The sequence below is a fragment of the Syngnathus scovelli genome, chromosome 17 (assembly GCF_024217435.2).
Source record: "Syngnathus scovelli strain Florida chromosome 17, RoL_Ssco_1.2, whole genome shotgun sequence".
Taxonomy (NCBI): domain Eukaryota; kingdom Metazoa; phylum Chordata; class Actinopteri; order Syngnathiformes; family Syngnathidae; genus Syngnathus; species Syngnathus scovelli.
This window is the reverse complement of record NC_090863.1, coordinates 11,201,448-11,216,965: the sequence shown is the minus strand read 5'-3', so window position 1 is coordinate 11,216,965 and position 15,518 is coordinate 11,201,448. Positions and strand designations below refer to the sequence as shown.

The 15,518-nt window shown below is 41.5% G+C and overlaps 3 protein-coding genes across 3 annotated transcripts; all 3 read left to right on the top strand.

Annotated features, from left to right (window-relative positions):
* Nucleotides 1–89: 89 nt before the first annotated feature.
* On the top strand, nucleotides 90–4,317 carry LOC125984429 (polyamine-transporting ATPase 13A3-like). The gene is made up of 4 exons (XM_049746269.2): nucleotides 90–591; nucleotides 865–934; nucleotides 997–1,170; nucleotides 1,414–4,317. The coding sequence occupies exons 2-4, from the start codon at nucleotides 884–886 to the stop codon at nucleotides 1,684–1,686; spliced, it is 498 nt and encodes a 165-aa protein (XP_049602226.1). The 5' UTR covers nucleotides 90–591; nucleotides 865–883; the 3' UTR covers nucleotides 1,687–4,317.
* Nucleotides 4,318–4,324: 7 nt separating this feature from the next.
* Nucleotides 4,325–8,376, top strand: LOC125984428 (transcription factor HES-1). Its single transcript, XM_049746268.2, has 4 exons — nucleotides 4,325–7,027; nucleotides 7,112–7,207; nucleotides 7,283–7,370; nucleotides 7,586–8,376. Exons 1-4 carry the CDS (start codon nucleotides 6,935–6,937, stop codon nucleotides 8,014–8,016), a joined length of 708 nt encoding a protein of 235 aa, XP_049602225.1. The 5' UTR covers nucleotides 4,325–6,934; the 3' UTR covers nucleotides 8,017–8,376.
* Nucleotides 8,377–11,521: 3,145 nt separating this feature from the next.
* On the top strand, nucleotides 11,522–15,100 carry mrpl37 (mitochondrial ribosomal protein L37). Its single transcript, XM_049746717.2, has 8 exons — nucleotides 11,522–12,121; nucleotides 12,344–12,521; nucleotides 12,724–12,839; nucleotides 13,107–13,292; nucleotides 13,789–13,940; nucleotides 14,228–14,359; nucleotides 14,466–14,540; nucleotides 14,971–15,100. The coding sequence occupies exons 1-8, from the start codon at nucleotides 11,746–11,748 to the stop codon at nucleotides 15,046–15,048; spliced, it is 1,293 nt and encodes a 430-aa protein (XP_049602674.1). The 5' UTR covers nucleotides 11,522–11,745; the 3' UTR covers nucleotides 15,049–15,100.
* The last annotated feature ends 418 nt before the right edge of the window (nucleotides 15,101–15,518 follow it).

Genomic DNA, 15,518 nt, shown 5'->3' with positions numbered 1-15,518 from the left:
AGAAGGCAACAAGTGGATGGATGGAAACTTTTATCTCCACAGGCAAATTCACGCCTTCTCCCCCAATGAAGCAAATAACCGATGGTTGCCACCAGGTTGCAATAGAGAGTGATAAGTGAATTTGAGGCAAAAAAAATCTTTGCGATAAGAACACCTCAAAAACAGATGTTGTGACATTTGAAATTGTGTAACTCAGACATATTTTTAGATGAGGTCTGAGGGTGACCCTGATGTTTGGGATCGTGGAGTTTTCATGAGACACAATTCCATAATCGTCCATTTTAAAAAAATCTTTTTGTTGTCTTTTTTTCGGGTTAGCATGTGTTTTTGCTTTCCACTCAAATAACCCTTTCTCGTGTCCATTTCTATGTAAACACACTGTTGAATTATGCTAACCGATTTCTTTCATTTGAGCTTTCTGTATCCTTTTGCCTCCAGCTAATCCGCCCATTATTGACCTCTTTAATATTTATTTATTTATTTAAATGGTCTTACTGCTGTCATGTGCAAACAAAGTGAGTTGAGTTGACAAATTGAAGCCGTGCATGATAATAGCTGCACAACTCCGAGAAAAGAAGGGACGATAACACGGTGAGTTATTGACCGCTTCCATCCTTCCAATTTAAAACTGCCACAATTACAGCATATTTATCTAAAATGTGCAATATTAAAAACTTAAAAAATATGACATGACAACAAATGGTAGGAAAAAACAAAATGCAAAATATTATAAACTATTATAAATATTTTAATATCAAATTATAAATATTAAATAGTCACCATTCTTTGTATTTCATATTGACTCGTAGTCAGACTTGAAACTTGACGAGGCCCTCGACCGTGAAACTGTTGCTTTCCTTGTAGTGGTTCTTCTTTTGTCAGCATGAAGATCCAAGAAGTGAAGCTCGTCAATAAAAGCCTGGAGGATGAAATGGTAATCAGCCCTTCATATTTATCATCAATCATTATTTGTTCTAATGGATCTTGATCGTGCAGGAGGTACGGGGATACCGACTTTGCCATTGGAAACTGATCCTGGTGGGCATAGGTACCCTTCTCTCCGGTGGTCTCTTGCTCCTGCTCCTCTACTCTTTGCCCGAGTGGGGCGTCAAAGCCACCTGCACCCTTACCTCACTGAGGGAAGCACAAACACTGCTCCTCAGGACCACGGTATTTATGTTTGTGTGTTTGCAACTGTAGCCTGATCTTCTCCAAATTAACTGTTGCGCGAGACCTTTCCATCCACCACTGCTCAGTTTAAAATTTTCATGTCATCCGAGCAGTCCCATGATAAATGACTGCTGTGAAAAAGATGAATGAAACTTTTGCACAGTGCTAGAATTTAAATATTCACATGTATTTTTTTCAACATGAAATGAATTTCTGTTAAATCTGTTACTGTTGCTTTCACAGGATGATTTCAAGCAATGGTTTCGCGCCGAAGTAAAAGTGATGGCGGCTCCCGGGAAGACCCCCTTTGATAATGTGGACCAGCAATCCAAAGCTCAGATGGATGGCGAGGACCACAACATCTCCCAAAGTCTTCTACATAAGGAGCGGTTCAGGAAATCCTCAAATATAAAGTTTGCAAAGGTACTTCAGTGTGATAAGGATGCCATTATTTTTTTAGGGATCATAAAAAGATTATCTTATCTCATTTTTATCTCAATTATCTCAGGCTCATAATTTCAAGCCGAACCAAAACGGTCAGCCACTCCATCATTTTAATCACGATTCAGTCATTGCTAAATTCCAGTTTGTCGCCACTATTTTATGACCCCCTTGATTTTCCTTCTTTTCGGACTCTCCACATGAAGCCACTCTTGGGTGCTTCTTGGGGGGGCTGACCCTGGTCACACATTTTCAGCCGACACCTACTGATCATTTATGGACTTTCCCAGCCTCCTCGCTGGCTGGCATATGGGCGCTTAAGGCAGCCGGAGCACAGGAGACAGAGGGCTATCATTTCATGTGGAGATCAGGGCCAATGTATGCAATGAATGGGTGGATTTAGGGGGGGGGGCTGTGAATGAGGGAAGGGGGTCTTCATTTGTACTAAAAGAAAAGATTCCCCTGCAGATCAGTGACAAGCTTTTTGGGAATATTCATGATGAGGATGAGGATACATCATGAATTGATACGACTTGCGTGGATCATCTTTTTGGTAAACATCAACACGTACAAAGTGGAGATGTGTTTGCCATGTAGTTTGGAGGATAGTGTTGCCTCTCCACAAAGCAAGATGGCTTTTTTGTGCTCTCCGCAGTATTCCTTTTGTACCCGTAGAGCAACAGATGGAGCCCAGTGGAAAGAAATAAAGAAGCCAAAACACACAGCCTTTCTTTCTCACAGTGAGCCACCCCCTGGAAAAGATTTTCTCAAGCTTGTGCTATTTCAAACATTTCCAACTTTCTTCTCTCTCGCCCTTACGTTTCTTTCCTCTGTGTACTTTCAAGATTTAGGACAATGCGCACAGTCTTTATTTACAGCACCCCCTGCAGCGCTTTCAGGGCCTAGACAGAATAACGTGTAAGTCCTTTTCATGGGTGTCTTTCGACTTCAGGCCGGCGTCAATATGGGTGGGTGCTCGTAAGGCCCCGGTCCAGATTAATAGTCAGGACGCAAGGCCGACCTGATGCTCACTTACGGTTGGCTTCGTGTTACAGAAGACACAAAAGCGAGCTCGTCTGCTAAAAGGTCCGTGACCCACCAGAAGGCCACAAAACCCTTGGGCATGCACCTTCCCCGCATCCCCGGTGCCTGAATGGGCTCTGTGGTTGGTCAATAAATTCAGTGATTCAGGGGGTGGACAGTTGCAGCCGTGTTAACATTTGTTCACAGGCTTGTCGAAGGGACGCGCCCCGCCCCCTGGCTCTTTGTCTCCTCTGGTCCCGCAACAGGTTAGAAGTCAATGGAGGGCCTTGTGTGGAGGTGGCAGGGGCACGGATAGAGCCGCCTCTCACATGGTGTTCACACAGGGGGAGGACCGGCCCGGATCACTGCGACACTTGTTACTGCGGGGGCCCCAGGTTGCCTCTCCCAGGACGCGTACGATATTTTAAACAAACTACTGCTTTATTGTTTGGGTAAGGTGAACTGCATTCACCATACAGAAAAGAAGTTTGTTGTCCTGAATCTTAACAATTTAACCCTAACCCTAACAAATTTTCAATTTACTTATCAGACTCACAATAAAATATGGCCAGGCAGTGATGCTTAAATTTTAAACATCCAGCTTTTGTTCCTCATTGTTGCTTGTTGATTCCTGTCTGTAAAATTTGAGAGATCATCTGAGGGAAATTAGGTCCAAAAATTTTGATTCATTCATAAAAATATCTTCTATCCATGGCACTTCTAAATATATTTTTGAGTAAATAGAGATGCAGATGTGATTTCTCAAAAGCCAAATACATCTGCCTCGGCACCTAAATATTAGACTTTCAGACTTGAGCCGATTATATTAATATTGAGACGGACAGCCACGGATCAAGCAATACAAACATTGAATCGGCAGAAAGCTACGTATGTACATAAAAAGACAAACAAAACCTTAAGAGGGATTTCCAGCCATGGAGTCTGACTGTCATGAGAAGATGAGCGTTGCCATGGCCACCCAAGAGCCACCCAGCAAGCATGTGAGCGCTTGAGCCAGGGGCCCGGGCCCGCTGCTTGTGGATCACATGCGCTAACCAGAGATTATGTGCATAAGTGATGAGCGCTAAGCCGGCAGGTGAAGAAGGAAAGGCCCGGGACAAGGAGGGCGCCGTCGCTCTGGGCAGCGGGTCTTTTTCCCAAGTGGGCCTGATCTCCCGTGTGAAGGGGACTCAGCCAGAGGTCCTCCAGTGCTGAAAGGGCATCCCCCTGGGCTGCATTCAATGCCTAAGTGGCCAAAACGCCGGTCTTGTGAGCCATCTTGACGGGCAAGAATGAGCCATCTTCACTTTCATAAATCCCAATGCAAACACTCGTGAATATGGCTGAAGCGTGGGGGAGGATAAGGACCGCGTGTTAACCACTGGTCCTTTCTTGAGAGGGATTATTAATACAAAAAAAAAAAAAGAGACAATATGATTCTATAGCTACATCGAATAGAAAACGATGTAAGCACCAACCAGTTTTTTAGATTCCAAAAGAATTAGCTCCATAAATTCAACCAAATTGGTGCCAACTTAATAGCTGTCTTTTTAAACTCTAAATTTGATAACACAAATATTGATCATTATCTGAAAACCTTAATTTGAAAAATAAATGTCGGAAGTTACTGTTGACTTTGCCATGGCGGAAATTTTCAAGGATTTTCACGGATGTTTTTGTGAACGTGAAATTAATGTATGAACAGTAAAAAAAAAAACAGTTTAAAAAAAACGATTTTTATTCAGTAAAAATGTACGGTAAAATCTCATCCAGCCAACCGTTTAATGCCACACTGTTAACATCCCATAATAAGCACAAGGGATATCAAGTTCATAGGTTACTCTATTGGATGCTTGTACAGGAATGTGTTTGAACTTCATCAGAACAAAACCCCTTCCTTCATCCCCATGCTGCAAAGACAGAAAAGCACATTTAATCAACCGGCACCTTTTCAACACGATAGTATCCCTGAACATATTAACATGTAAATACACGTCGCCGTAATCTACATGATAACTAGTTCTTTAAAGAGTTGCTAACCTCCTAATGTGGTTGAGGAACACTTTCATGTCAGGGTTTTTAAAAATGAAATGCCGGGGGCCTCTCTTTGACTCTGTAAAAAGCTTCTTTTTTTTTTTCTTTTTTCAATTTGATGACTAGGATCTCCTTTCATGATTGCTACTCTTCTCCAAGTTGATGAATTCTGGCCCATTATTAACAGGTTGTGCTGCACCGAGATATAAAATAGTATTTGCACTCTACTATTGAGAATAAGCTCAGGTTAATGTTGACAAACATGAGCACAGATGAGTCTTCTAATCCCCCCCCCCCCTATACACTCTTTATTGCCGTATAAACAGACCCAAATAGCCACCCAAAACTAAACCTTAGCCGTCTCTTATCTCACGCACGGTTTAATCTAACACCTCCCACCCCTTTTTAACATCCCTGCCTCCGCTAAATTCGACCATATTTTGGATTCGACTCGTTGCCATGACAGTCGCTTATTTCCCATCCCTGATCCCCCACTGACGGCTCTTTTCCATTGATACATCTACCCAGCCCTGCTCCTTTTTTTTTTTCCGTCTCAAATAAAACAAAGCGCAGAGTGAATGTGCTCTGAGGTAGGTAAATGTATTCAGTGACATCAGCCGGGATGATTCCATTCTGCCGGATTCCTGTACCGCTTGTTTCCAGTCTTGTCTGGGGGCTGGACACACTGTTGGGCCCATTGTCCCCTGTGTATTCTATACAGACGTGCAATTAATGGAGGCCTTGTCTAAGGCTTCTGGAGCAGAAACTGCAGCTTGGAAGGGGGACAAAAGGCGGGTAGAGCCAGCTCTGAGAGTTGCTCTGGGTGGGCCCCCCTTGCCTATTTTAAAGGAATTCAAAGGGAGAAGGAGCAAGTGCAGCACTGGATGAGATGTTGAAGTGATCCCTCGGTCTGTTCCCTCCCCTCCTGACCAGGCATGGAGTTAAAAGGCCTGCCTTGCTGTATTTGATGACGATGGTCATTTGTCTGCCAACATGCTTGTGACTTGGCGAAGGTGGTAGCGGAGGATAAAGTTTATAGCCAAGGTGAACGAGCATTAGACACACACACTGTAACTAGCAAGAGGATCGTTAGTCCAGACAGTTTAATTGACTTTGGTGACATTGTCTTAAAAGGCATTCTATTCAAGGGGAAGGCAACCCCAAACTTTTATTGGCAATATCTATGTGCCTCTTGAGATGGATGAAAACAAAGGGCCTGTTTAATTAATTGTAATATAATATAGTTAATATAATAAATATTCCACAAACAGAACATAAATCTCGTAAATTTTATTGCAAATAAAATTTGGGGGTTGACTTCCCCTTTAAGCCTCTGTTGGGAATTTTGTTGTGCAGCTCCTGGATTTTTTTTTTAATTTCCATTTCAGCCCAGGTATGACTTGGTCTAATATGAGTTGAAGTGAAAAGGAATTAGGAGAAGGTAGTTGGTGCAAATGCAAATAGTGGCCTGGCTTTTGGGGTCATTTCACATCTGAAGGCTACACAGTGTTTGAAGTCTATCAACAGAGGATGGAAGGCAGACAAAATGACTTGATCAAAATCACTTGTCACAGAAAGACACTTTGCCTTTTGTAGATGAGGATGCTAAAATTTTCATAGATCAAATACAGTTCAGTGTTTTGTTAGAGAATTGCAATTGTGCAAAGATTGTGAATGTCTTCGTCGCTATTCAAGGAGTGTATTTTAGTGGGCTCTCGTCATAATTGTCATTGTTTAGGATTTTTTCCCCTTACACAAGTTTAAGAAATGTTTTTGTTCAGATTGGTTTTGCTTTGAACTGCCATAAAAATAGTGTATTTATCTTTTGATTGTCTTTAGTATGGCCGCCTACTCGAAATAACGTTTTGAAAATAGGACTATTTATTTATTTATTTATTTATTTATTTATTTATTTATTTATTTATTTATGTATTTGAAATGGTGTCTTTTCTGTTATTAATCAAATAAGAAAATTAGCAATAAAATGATGACAGTAGAGTGGAGTTAAACTTAAATTGAGTGTCGCATGAAGAGCTCTCATTGGTCATCTTGAGTGCGCTGGCGCACGAGCCATTCGCGTGCGGCTCCTCCGTTTCTATAAATAGATCCAGAGGAGCTGTTGGCGCAATGTCACTTTGGCCAGCGACGGACGTTTGTCACAGTCAAACTCCTCGGAGCTTTGCCAGGGGAAGGCGGGACACGCTTTGCACTTTTTTTTTTTTTTAACTCTCCCCCCCCTCCTCGAGTGGAAGGGGTACATGTGAAGATGCCGGCCGGTACTTTGGAACGAACATCTTCATCCGCGCCCAGTGAGAACTCCACTGTGGAAAGTACACGGAGTCAGATGACGGGCAGAAAAGTAAGTAATTTTCTCTTTGCTTCTTAAAGACCAATTTTTGTGTGTGTTTTTTTTAATTAAAATGCATGATGTGTCATTTTGAAGTCTTCCAAACCTATTATGGAAAAGCGGAGACGCGCGCGCATCAACGAGAGTCTCGGCCATCTCAAGACTCTCATCTTGGACGCACTCAAGAAAGATGTAAGGAGACAATTAGACGAGATCTGCCGTGTACACATTGCAATTTGATAATGATTACTCTAAAAATGCCTTTAGAGCTCCAGACACTCCAAATTAGAGAAGGCAGATATCTTGGAAATGACCGTGAAGCACCTCAGGAACCTGCAACGATTTCAGATGACAGGTAAAAGGTTTATTTGAATTTGAATGTATTTATTAGAATGTAAACTATATCTGTCTATCCACCCATCTATAGTATTTAATTAAATTATTATGTCATGGTTTTGATGTGACTGTGAAACTGTATCTGCTACCAATACAAGTTATAATTGAACAACATTGTGTTTAGAAACTCAAGATGGTGATAGTGAGCCATCATAAACGTGTTTTCCTCCACAGCTGTTGTGACCACGGACTCATCCGTCCTGGGTAAATACCGGGCCGGTTTCAGCGAGTGTGTCGGTGAGGTCACCCGTTACCTCTCCGCGTGTGATGAGGTCAACTCCGAAGCAAGGACCCGCCTACTCAGCCACCTGGCCGCCCGTGTCTCCCAAATGAACGCCGTCAACTTCTACACGCCTCACTCGGGCCCGCTGGGACAAACTGGCATTAACGCCCTTCAGGGACCTTGTAAAAGCATCTCACCGATTGGACCCCCCGCTGACACCATGAATCTCCACAGCAGCTATCAGGTGGTCCCAACTCCTGATGGACATTTTGCTTTTCTTGTTCCCAGCGCAGCTCTCACACCTTTGAGTGCACAGAGTGGTCAGTACATGTCTCCCGGTGCACCTCCACTCACTTCAGACTCTGTGTGGAGACCCTGGTAGGGAAAATTAGGAAGGGAAAACTGGACTATCACATGATTTGACTTGATTTTTTTTATACTTCTTGTAAAGGTATTGGAGAGAATATTGTTTATATTTTTATTTTTTTCCCGAAAGAAAGGTTACTGACTTGATAAAATAATGTATCATCACAGACACACGCACACAAATTTACTTCAACACAAATTATTTGTAGTGAATAATTTTCATATCAATTAAGTGTTATGGCCACACTCACGTGAGCGCACGTGTTGGAAATCACCGATCCAGCTTGGCACAATTCGTTAGCCTAATGCGATGAACACGGTTATCGAGAAGCACTGTATTTTTCAAGATGAATAAAATGTTTTTATGTTGTTTGTACTATTGTTCTCAAAATAGTGTAATTCATTTGCCCTGTGGTAGTTTGCTAAACTGACTAAGTGTGACATGGTCTTTTTTTTTTTTTAAAGAATATGGTAATATTTAAAAGAAAAAATTTCACCTCAAATCTGACAATCCAGAGATTGCAGCACCTCCACAACCGTAACATTGTGGCAAAACTAGAAGATTCTGGACTAACTTGCACAGAATATCGCTCTTATCGTTCTCATCGAAACCTAAATCTCTATTTTTCCTGGTAAAGCGTACAAAGTGACAAAACAAGCCCCCCCCCCCAATATCCTTTGAAAAGACCCCCAAAGTACAAAAACAAAGGTGGGCCCCTCAAAGGCTGAATAGCTCCTCCTTCTGTGACCCTCTCCATCTTCATAATGGAGCTTCCCCTTGTTTGTCCAGGAAGAGGTTTTGATAGCTAGAAAGAAGTGGGGGTGAGCATGCTGTCACTTTCAACAAGAGGTGAGATTGTCGGCAGCTCCCCGAGGTCCTGCTTTGAAAGATTTTCTCGGCGCCTTCACGCCAGGCTGTGCTCTTCAGATAAGAGAAGCTGTGAGGTCATGACGGGTTGCCTCCATCTTTGGAAATCCCGCAGTGGCATTGCACCAAAAGATGATAACCACTCTTGGGAATGTTGCGAGCTTGGACCCCTACTTCCATCTTTTGTCTTATTGTGTCCCACCCTCTCTCGCTGTCCCCCCCCAACCCCCCACCCCCTCTGCTTTGGGCACACCGTCGCCAGTGATTGATGGCTCTGCGACAACGGGCACATAACACCGGAAACTCCTCTGCCTTTGCCACGACGGATGAATTGGCGCAGTATTGTCTGAAGGGGTGTTATGGCTCTCGATGGGGGTCGACGTTGTGAGTCGTGCCCAATGAATGAATCGGGCTCTCGATATCAATGGTGAATGCCCTTTGTCCCTTTTTGATTTAGCAAGTTGTTTTGGAAAACACTCACAACATTCCAGTGACGCTTCCACACGCATGAATCAAGGATTAGCCTGACATCACAGTATTGGGAGACACAAATTTATCACTTTGGTCCCGCGCAGAGGGCATAATGGCCAGGGCATTAAAAGTGAGTCACACTGGTGATGCATCACAAGTCATCCTGTCTTCAAAGTGGACGTCGGATGGCAGGAAGCTCGTTTTGTCTGGCTTCGTGCACTTCTTGGCCATATGCCAGCCAAGGAAAATGGCTACTTTAATTTTAGCCTTGCAGTAGCTCCTATAAAATGAAAATAAATCCCTTGTAAACAACCTAGCCAAATTTGAATGCTTCCAAAATCACCAAAATAAATCATTTTTAATAACATCGTTTTCATTCTTTGTATGTTATTGAAATAAACTGACAGTAATTAGAAGTAAATCTCAGAATTCACCCAATAGTGTGAATTCAGTTAATTGGAAATATGGTAAAAAGCAGCTACCACCAACACAATGAGCCTTGTGAGTTCCCCATGTTAGGGCACTTGTTGAATGTCATTGAGCCAATTGAGCACATCTCTCTGTCCTGTGACAAAGGCCTCTTGAGAAATCACTCCTAATTGGAGAACGACCACTAAATCGGGCCGAAGGACTTGAATGAATAATAAAACCCATCTGGGAAGCCGGAAACAATACAAGGACGGCCACATTAGGGCGTGTCTTGGGAGAGGCGGCGGGGCACCGTCGGTCGGCCCCGATTCAACTTTGATAATTGTAATGTGACGATAAGGAGCTTATAGCCTCCTGTTATGCTCAAGACAAAAGGCCATGTACCAGAATGCAATTCGGATGACATCTCTGCATCCACTTAACACCCGCATCAGGTCATCTGTTGTTAATTTGCGCACTAACACCAATGCAGCCGGTGGTCTGCGTGCATTAAGGGGTAAATGTTGACCCTGGTTTCTAAGCAAGGCTCACATGTGGACTCCACAAAATGGCCCGTTTGTGTTTTGGAGAAGTTTGGGTCAGCCTTTCATGGTGGTGTGTAGAAAGGATCTAATTGCTTTCACTTGTCTACCTAATGATTTTTGATTTTTGAATTAACTGCCTTTTTTTAGAGTTTAATATTGCTTTCATTTCACTCTTACATTTCACCTAAAGGTGATTTGATCAATTATGGTTCCTTGACAGATAAAAGCTTGGGAACACATTGAAAGCTCAACTTACTTTCTCTCCAAATCTATTAGTCCGGCCGTATTCTTGCTTCAGGCACGGAGGCTCGTATGACCTCTTTGTGACCTTGTCACCTCACTCCACGCTGGACGCCCTAAACTCTGTGGGAACCTCCTCCTTCTACTCCTCAGTGCTTTGTGTTTCTTTGGACATTGTTTGTCTCACCAGATAAAGTGTCCTCGCCTCTTTTCTTCAGTGTCCCCGCTGAAGTGAGGCTGTGTGGTGCACTAACTGCCCACTAAGCGGGTTCTGACCAGGGGGTTAACACTTGCTTTTCATTCAACATCACAGGGCACCTCTTGGGACCTGCTGCTGCAGGTCGACCAGTGACATGCACTGATGGATGCTGACAGGTCACTTGCCGTTGACGATGACTCTATTGACCTCTGAAACCATCTCGGCCACTTCAGTAAATTCATATATTCGCAGGATTCTTTTAAGATAAATGTAATGTACATTTATTGTAAGACCCAATATTCCTTATTATTATTTTTTTAATAAATGTGTACTTAAAATAATTTATAACATTTTATTTCAATTGAAATAGTTAAATAACACAAATTTCAATTCATTTTTAAATATATGTATTTTTAAAGTATTTAGATAGCCGGATCCAAATAAATAAAATTTCTATCTGCATGCGTATTGATGTTTAACGTAGAAAGAAATGGAATATTGTGTTTCAAAATAAAAAAATAGGAACGTTAATTTAGTTTTCTTAGTTCACAAGTTTCAAAATGAACCTGTCAATTCTGTCAAACTGAAATTTTATGACCCAAGTTTATGGTTCCAAAAATGTAAAGGCTATTACAATTTTCTTCCCCCAATAAAAAATAAATAAATAAAATAAATAAATTACGGGTAACCTAGTAGTAGACTTAGTTTTCCTGTAGATGGCGGTATAACAACAGAAAAGTGTCTAGTCCGCCATTTAAACACCGAAGAAGAAGAAGACGAAGAAGAAGAAGACGACGAAGAAGAAGAAGAAGAAGACGAAGAAGAAGAAGAAGAAGAAGAAGAAGAAGAAGAAGAAGAAGAAGAAGAAGAAGAAGAAGAAGAAGAAGAAGAAGAAGAAGAATATGCGCGTCTCAAATCAGCCAGGGCTCTGATTGTGTCTTGACAGACGCAAGTGTTGACCTCGCGTCGCTGTTCAAGTGTCTACCGCTTGATTACCGACAAGCAGGAATACCAATGTTTGTGGAAACTTCTGTTGCAGTAGCGCCTTGGCGTTTTTCTAAATCGGTATGCTTCAGAGACTTGACCTGGTTCTCTCCACATGGACCGAGAAGCCGATTACAGGTCCGACATTTCTATGGCAGTCAGGTTCATTGTAGGAAGGCTCCGAGTGTAAACAAGCCCACAGAAAAAGTTCACATCCCGGGACTGGATATGGTCACTTACGGAGAAAAGATGCACCATGTCCCGTGGCTAGCTAAGCCTTTTTGTCCACCGTGGAAAAGGCACCGTAAGGATCCCCAGTTTTACAGGTCACCTCCACTTCATGACATGCCTTTGTATCAAGAGACACCGTGTCATGTCTTCCACCAGAGGACCAGCGCACTTGAAGGTATCGTATTGGATTTTTAACATCTTTTAAAACAACGGTAACGTACGTAAAGGCACTTTGTTGGCGTGGATCAGTGGCAGAGTGATCGTCTCCCAACCCAGATGTTGGGGGTCCGATGTTGTAGTGGGAAGTGACTTAAATTCTCTAGCACCGTTCCATGCTCTTATGTCTTTTTGCAAGTGGGCAGGGAGATAACGGAATGACTTTGTAATGTCTTTCCAGGTATTCGCCAGGCCCTTTGGGTAACCAAAACCAAGGCAGTCTCTGGTTTGCCACCTCAGCTTCTATCACTGGCAGAGAATCCTGCCAATCAATTACCAAATCAGGATGAGCGTGTTCAGAACGCCATCAAACATGCCCGCTTCTGGGACACAACTGAGGAGCGACCAGAACATTACAGGTATTTTGTCATAGTATACCCTGGTATTTGTAGAACTAAATCTATGTTTAACTTTTGGTTGAAATTAGGGTGGCATGATATTGGATAAATATGTGATACGCAAAATGGGTGCTGAATGGCTTTTTGTTTTTCGTGGGTGTTTGTGGAATACATCTCCTGCAATAAATGAGGGATCACTATATTTAATATTTATCTTTCTTAGCAACCCACTCCTCTTGAACCTGCTCCATCTTTGTGACACGCTTCAGTCCAGCCACCCATTGATTGGAAGGAGAATGGTAACTGAGAAATATTCATTGGCAGCTTCATGGAAAAGAGGTAAACTATCAAAAACCAAATTCCTTCTGTTACTAACACCAATTCTAATCATTGCTATTTAAAATGATACTTATTTAGTGAGCCAATTTCAGCAATAGGTACTATTCAGCCTCCATTAGTGTTTAGGAACAAGCTTAATGTTTCTGATCAAAACATGAATATTACACAAATGTTCTTAGTTCCAGCTTTTATTTCATGGTATTTACATTGAAGTGCGGTAAACAGCTCAGGACAAAGCACTGATGTGGTTTTATGTTTGTGTACCAGGTGAAAACTTGTTTCAGATTCGGGGACAAAATGGTTTGCTCTATAGCAGCATGGATCCTCTACCAAGGGTCTCTGATAAAAAGCAAGTGTCAGACACAGCAGATCATGTTCTTGAAACATTTTATCCTGTGTCGCCTACGGTGGATTTTCAGAAGGTACATGTGTACAAGGAGATGAACTGTACAGGTGAGGAATAGCTCTGTCTTTTGTGTCTTGGGAATTACTTATCATAAACTTCATAGTAATTCTGTGACCAATACATTTACTGGTTGTGTCAGAATGCAGGTGCAGCATTTTAACCCATTTAATTCAAAATGTTTCTCCGACATGTAAACACCAAAATTGGTACACCTTTCACGTAATCAATAAAAGTAATAATAAAAATATATACAGTAGAACCCCGGAAGTCGACCTCCTTGGTACTCAATATATTCGGATTTCGGCGCAAAATGTCGGGAAATCTTTCCCTCTGATCTTGAACGAAGCTTCGGAATCTGACGTTAGTTGGCATTGTTATTAAGCAGGTTTTAAACCATTTTGACGCCCGACTGCGGTCTCACTTCGGTTACTTTATATCCACTATATATGATCACAGTATTACACACTATATAACAGTTTTTTATGTTTATTATTTTACGTCTTTTTATTGTTTGGACATGTTTCTTTTTTTTTTTCCATTCAGGTTTCAGAGGACAGCATTATTACCCTCATGCCCACACAATTTACTTCCTGGAGCGTGATATTGCTTACAAGCTTCTCCCTGAGCAGTTCAGAGCCAAGATCATCATGTTTCTTTTTGGAAATGCGCTGGCACGTGCACATTTGCTTTATGGGGTAAGACTGTGCTTGTTGAGGTTGTCATTGTTGTTTACCATGCCTTGGGTGTACGTAGGCAATTCATTGAAATTAGTGTTGTTGAGTACGTATTCCAGACATTTTGGTTTGGGGTCCTTCACTAAGGAAGCATATTCCATATCACCATTTACATAGGGCTGCCCGCGGACGTGCCTGACTTTAAATCTGTGCTACTGTTGGATCTTTGTGAATTTGACAAACTGCTTTCCATTTTCCTTTCTCCCTTTTCATCCCCGCTGTCATTTCTGGATTGTTCATACACCAAGGCCAACACTTCTAGAGTCTTGGATCATCCTATCACAATACAGGGCGTCGGGACCAATGGCAGACTTTTCCAGTTCGTTGTTTTCCAACTCAACACCACAGATCTGAGAGAAGACGATGGCATCAAAAACCAGGTAAGTGTATATAAGAGACCAATGCACAAATACAATCTTAATTAATTAATGTACTCGGTATGCTTTTGTAACTTAGATTTTTTTTTTTTTTATTCATTTGTATTAGGTGTGGATGGAGGAAGATGTTGACCTCTATGAGTTTGCAAAGGTCAGACCATTATTCAAGAAGAAGCAACTGAAGGTAATTGCTCCTTAGCGAGCTCTATAATTAAAGTTGAACGGTTGCATCGTTTTCACAATTTAACAAATTTTATTTTGTCAAAACACAAGATCATGAATTAAAGTACATTTTATATTATAAACTCAGGGGCGAGGGGGTAATTCAATATCAATATAAAATTGAAATGGCTTGAATAAATGGCCAGTCATCTCAGTGCCACCCTTACAATGAAATTATATCATGCAAACAAATGCCTATGGATGGATACATGGGGCAGAAGTCATTATAGTCCTATATATCCAATCGAGTATACCCAATCCATATATTGACCTTTTTTCTTTTGACTTTCATTTATCAAGTACATTTCACCAATCAAAATGTGGAAATCAAAACTTATATCTTATATACCATATATGTACCTTTATTTTTTATTTTTTATCTTTCTCTCTAGGTCCCAGCTGGTCTTGCAGGATACAAGCCAGAGACATTCTCCAAATTCCTTGCCCTATACCTTCACGGTGCTGTGTAGCACTAAAGACCTCCATTCATAGTTGTGAATAAATATGTATGTGTGAAAGTTTGAGGTTATGGGAAATTATCTCAAAACGTCCTTGACATTAAGTGAAAAAAAATTGAAACTAGAAATAGACTGATATTAAATTCTGACATATTCCAATATCACTATATTAGATTTACAGCTCTAAAACGTCCTTTTTTTAAGAAAAAACAAATTAATTTTTTTAATATTTGGATCCTGCACAGAATCACAGACTATAGAGCTACTATCTACACTTAATGTATTTTTTTGTGTATTTAATCATTTTGTTCGTATTTAGGGGAGGGAAACTCTTGAACCATACTCCAGTCCAGATGGTGGCGGTAATGCTCCGTAAAAAAATGGTTGCCAACCGCCATTAAGCCAATAAAGAAGAAAAAGAAGAAGTAAACAAATTGAAACGGAATTTATTCTTGCAACTTGCTGCGCCGTTCCATTGCTGT

Bases quoted from the DNA above. Each gene is read 5' to 3' on its own strand.
- LOC125984428 (XM_049746268.2), top strand. From the start codon at position 6,935: ATGCCGGCCGGTACTTTGGAACGAACATCTTCATCCGCGCCCAGTGAG. The intron at 7,208-7,282 runs GTAAGGAGACAA...AAATGCCTTTAG, and splicing joins TGGACGCACTCAAGAAAGAT to AGCTCCAGACACTCCAAATT. The intron at 7,371-7,585 runs GTAAAAGGTTTA...TTTCCTCCACAG, and splicing joins GCAACGATTTCAGATGACAG to CTGTTGTGACCACGGACTCA.
- LOC125984429 (XM_049746269.2), top strand. From the start codon at position 884: ATGAAGATCCAAGAAGTGAAGCTCGTCAATAAAAGCCTGGAGGATGAA. The intron at 935-996 runs GTAATCAGCCCT...TTGATCGTGCAG, and splicing joins AAAGCCTGGAGGATGAAATG to GAGGTACGGGGATACCGACT. The intron at 1,171-1,413 runs GTATTTATGTTT...TTGCTTTCACAG, and splicing joins CACTGCTCCTCAGGACCACG to GATGATTTCAAGCAATGGTT.
- mrpl37 (XM_049746717.2), top strand. From the start codon at position 11,746: ATGTTTGTGGAAACTTCTGTTGCAGTAGCGCCTTGGCGTTTTTCTAAA. The intron at 12,122-12,343 runs GTATCGTATTGG...ATGTCTTTCCAG, and splicing joins GAGGACCAGCGCACTTGAAG to GTATTCGCCAGGCCCTTTGG. The intron at 12,522-12,723 runs GTATTTTGTCAT...TATCTTTCTTAG, and splicing joins GAGCGACCAGAACATTACAG to CAACCCACTCCTCTTGAACC.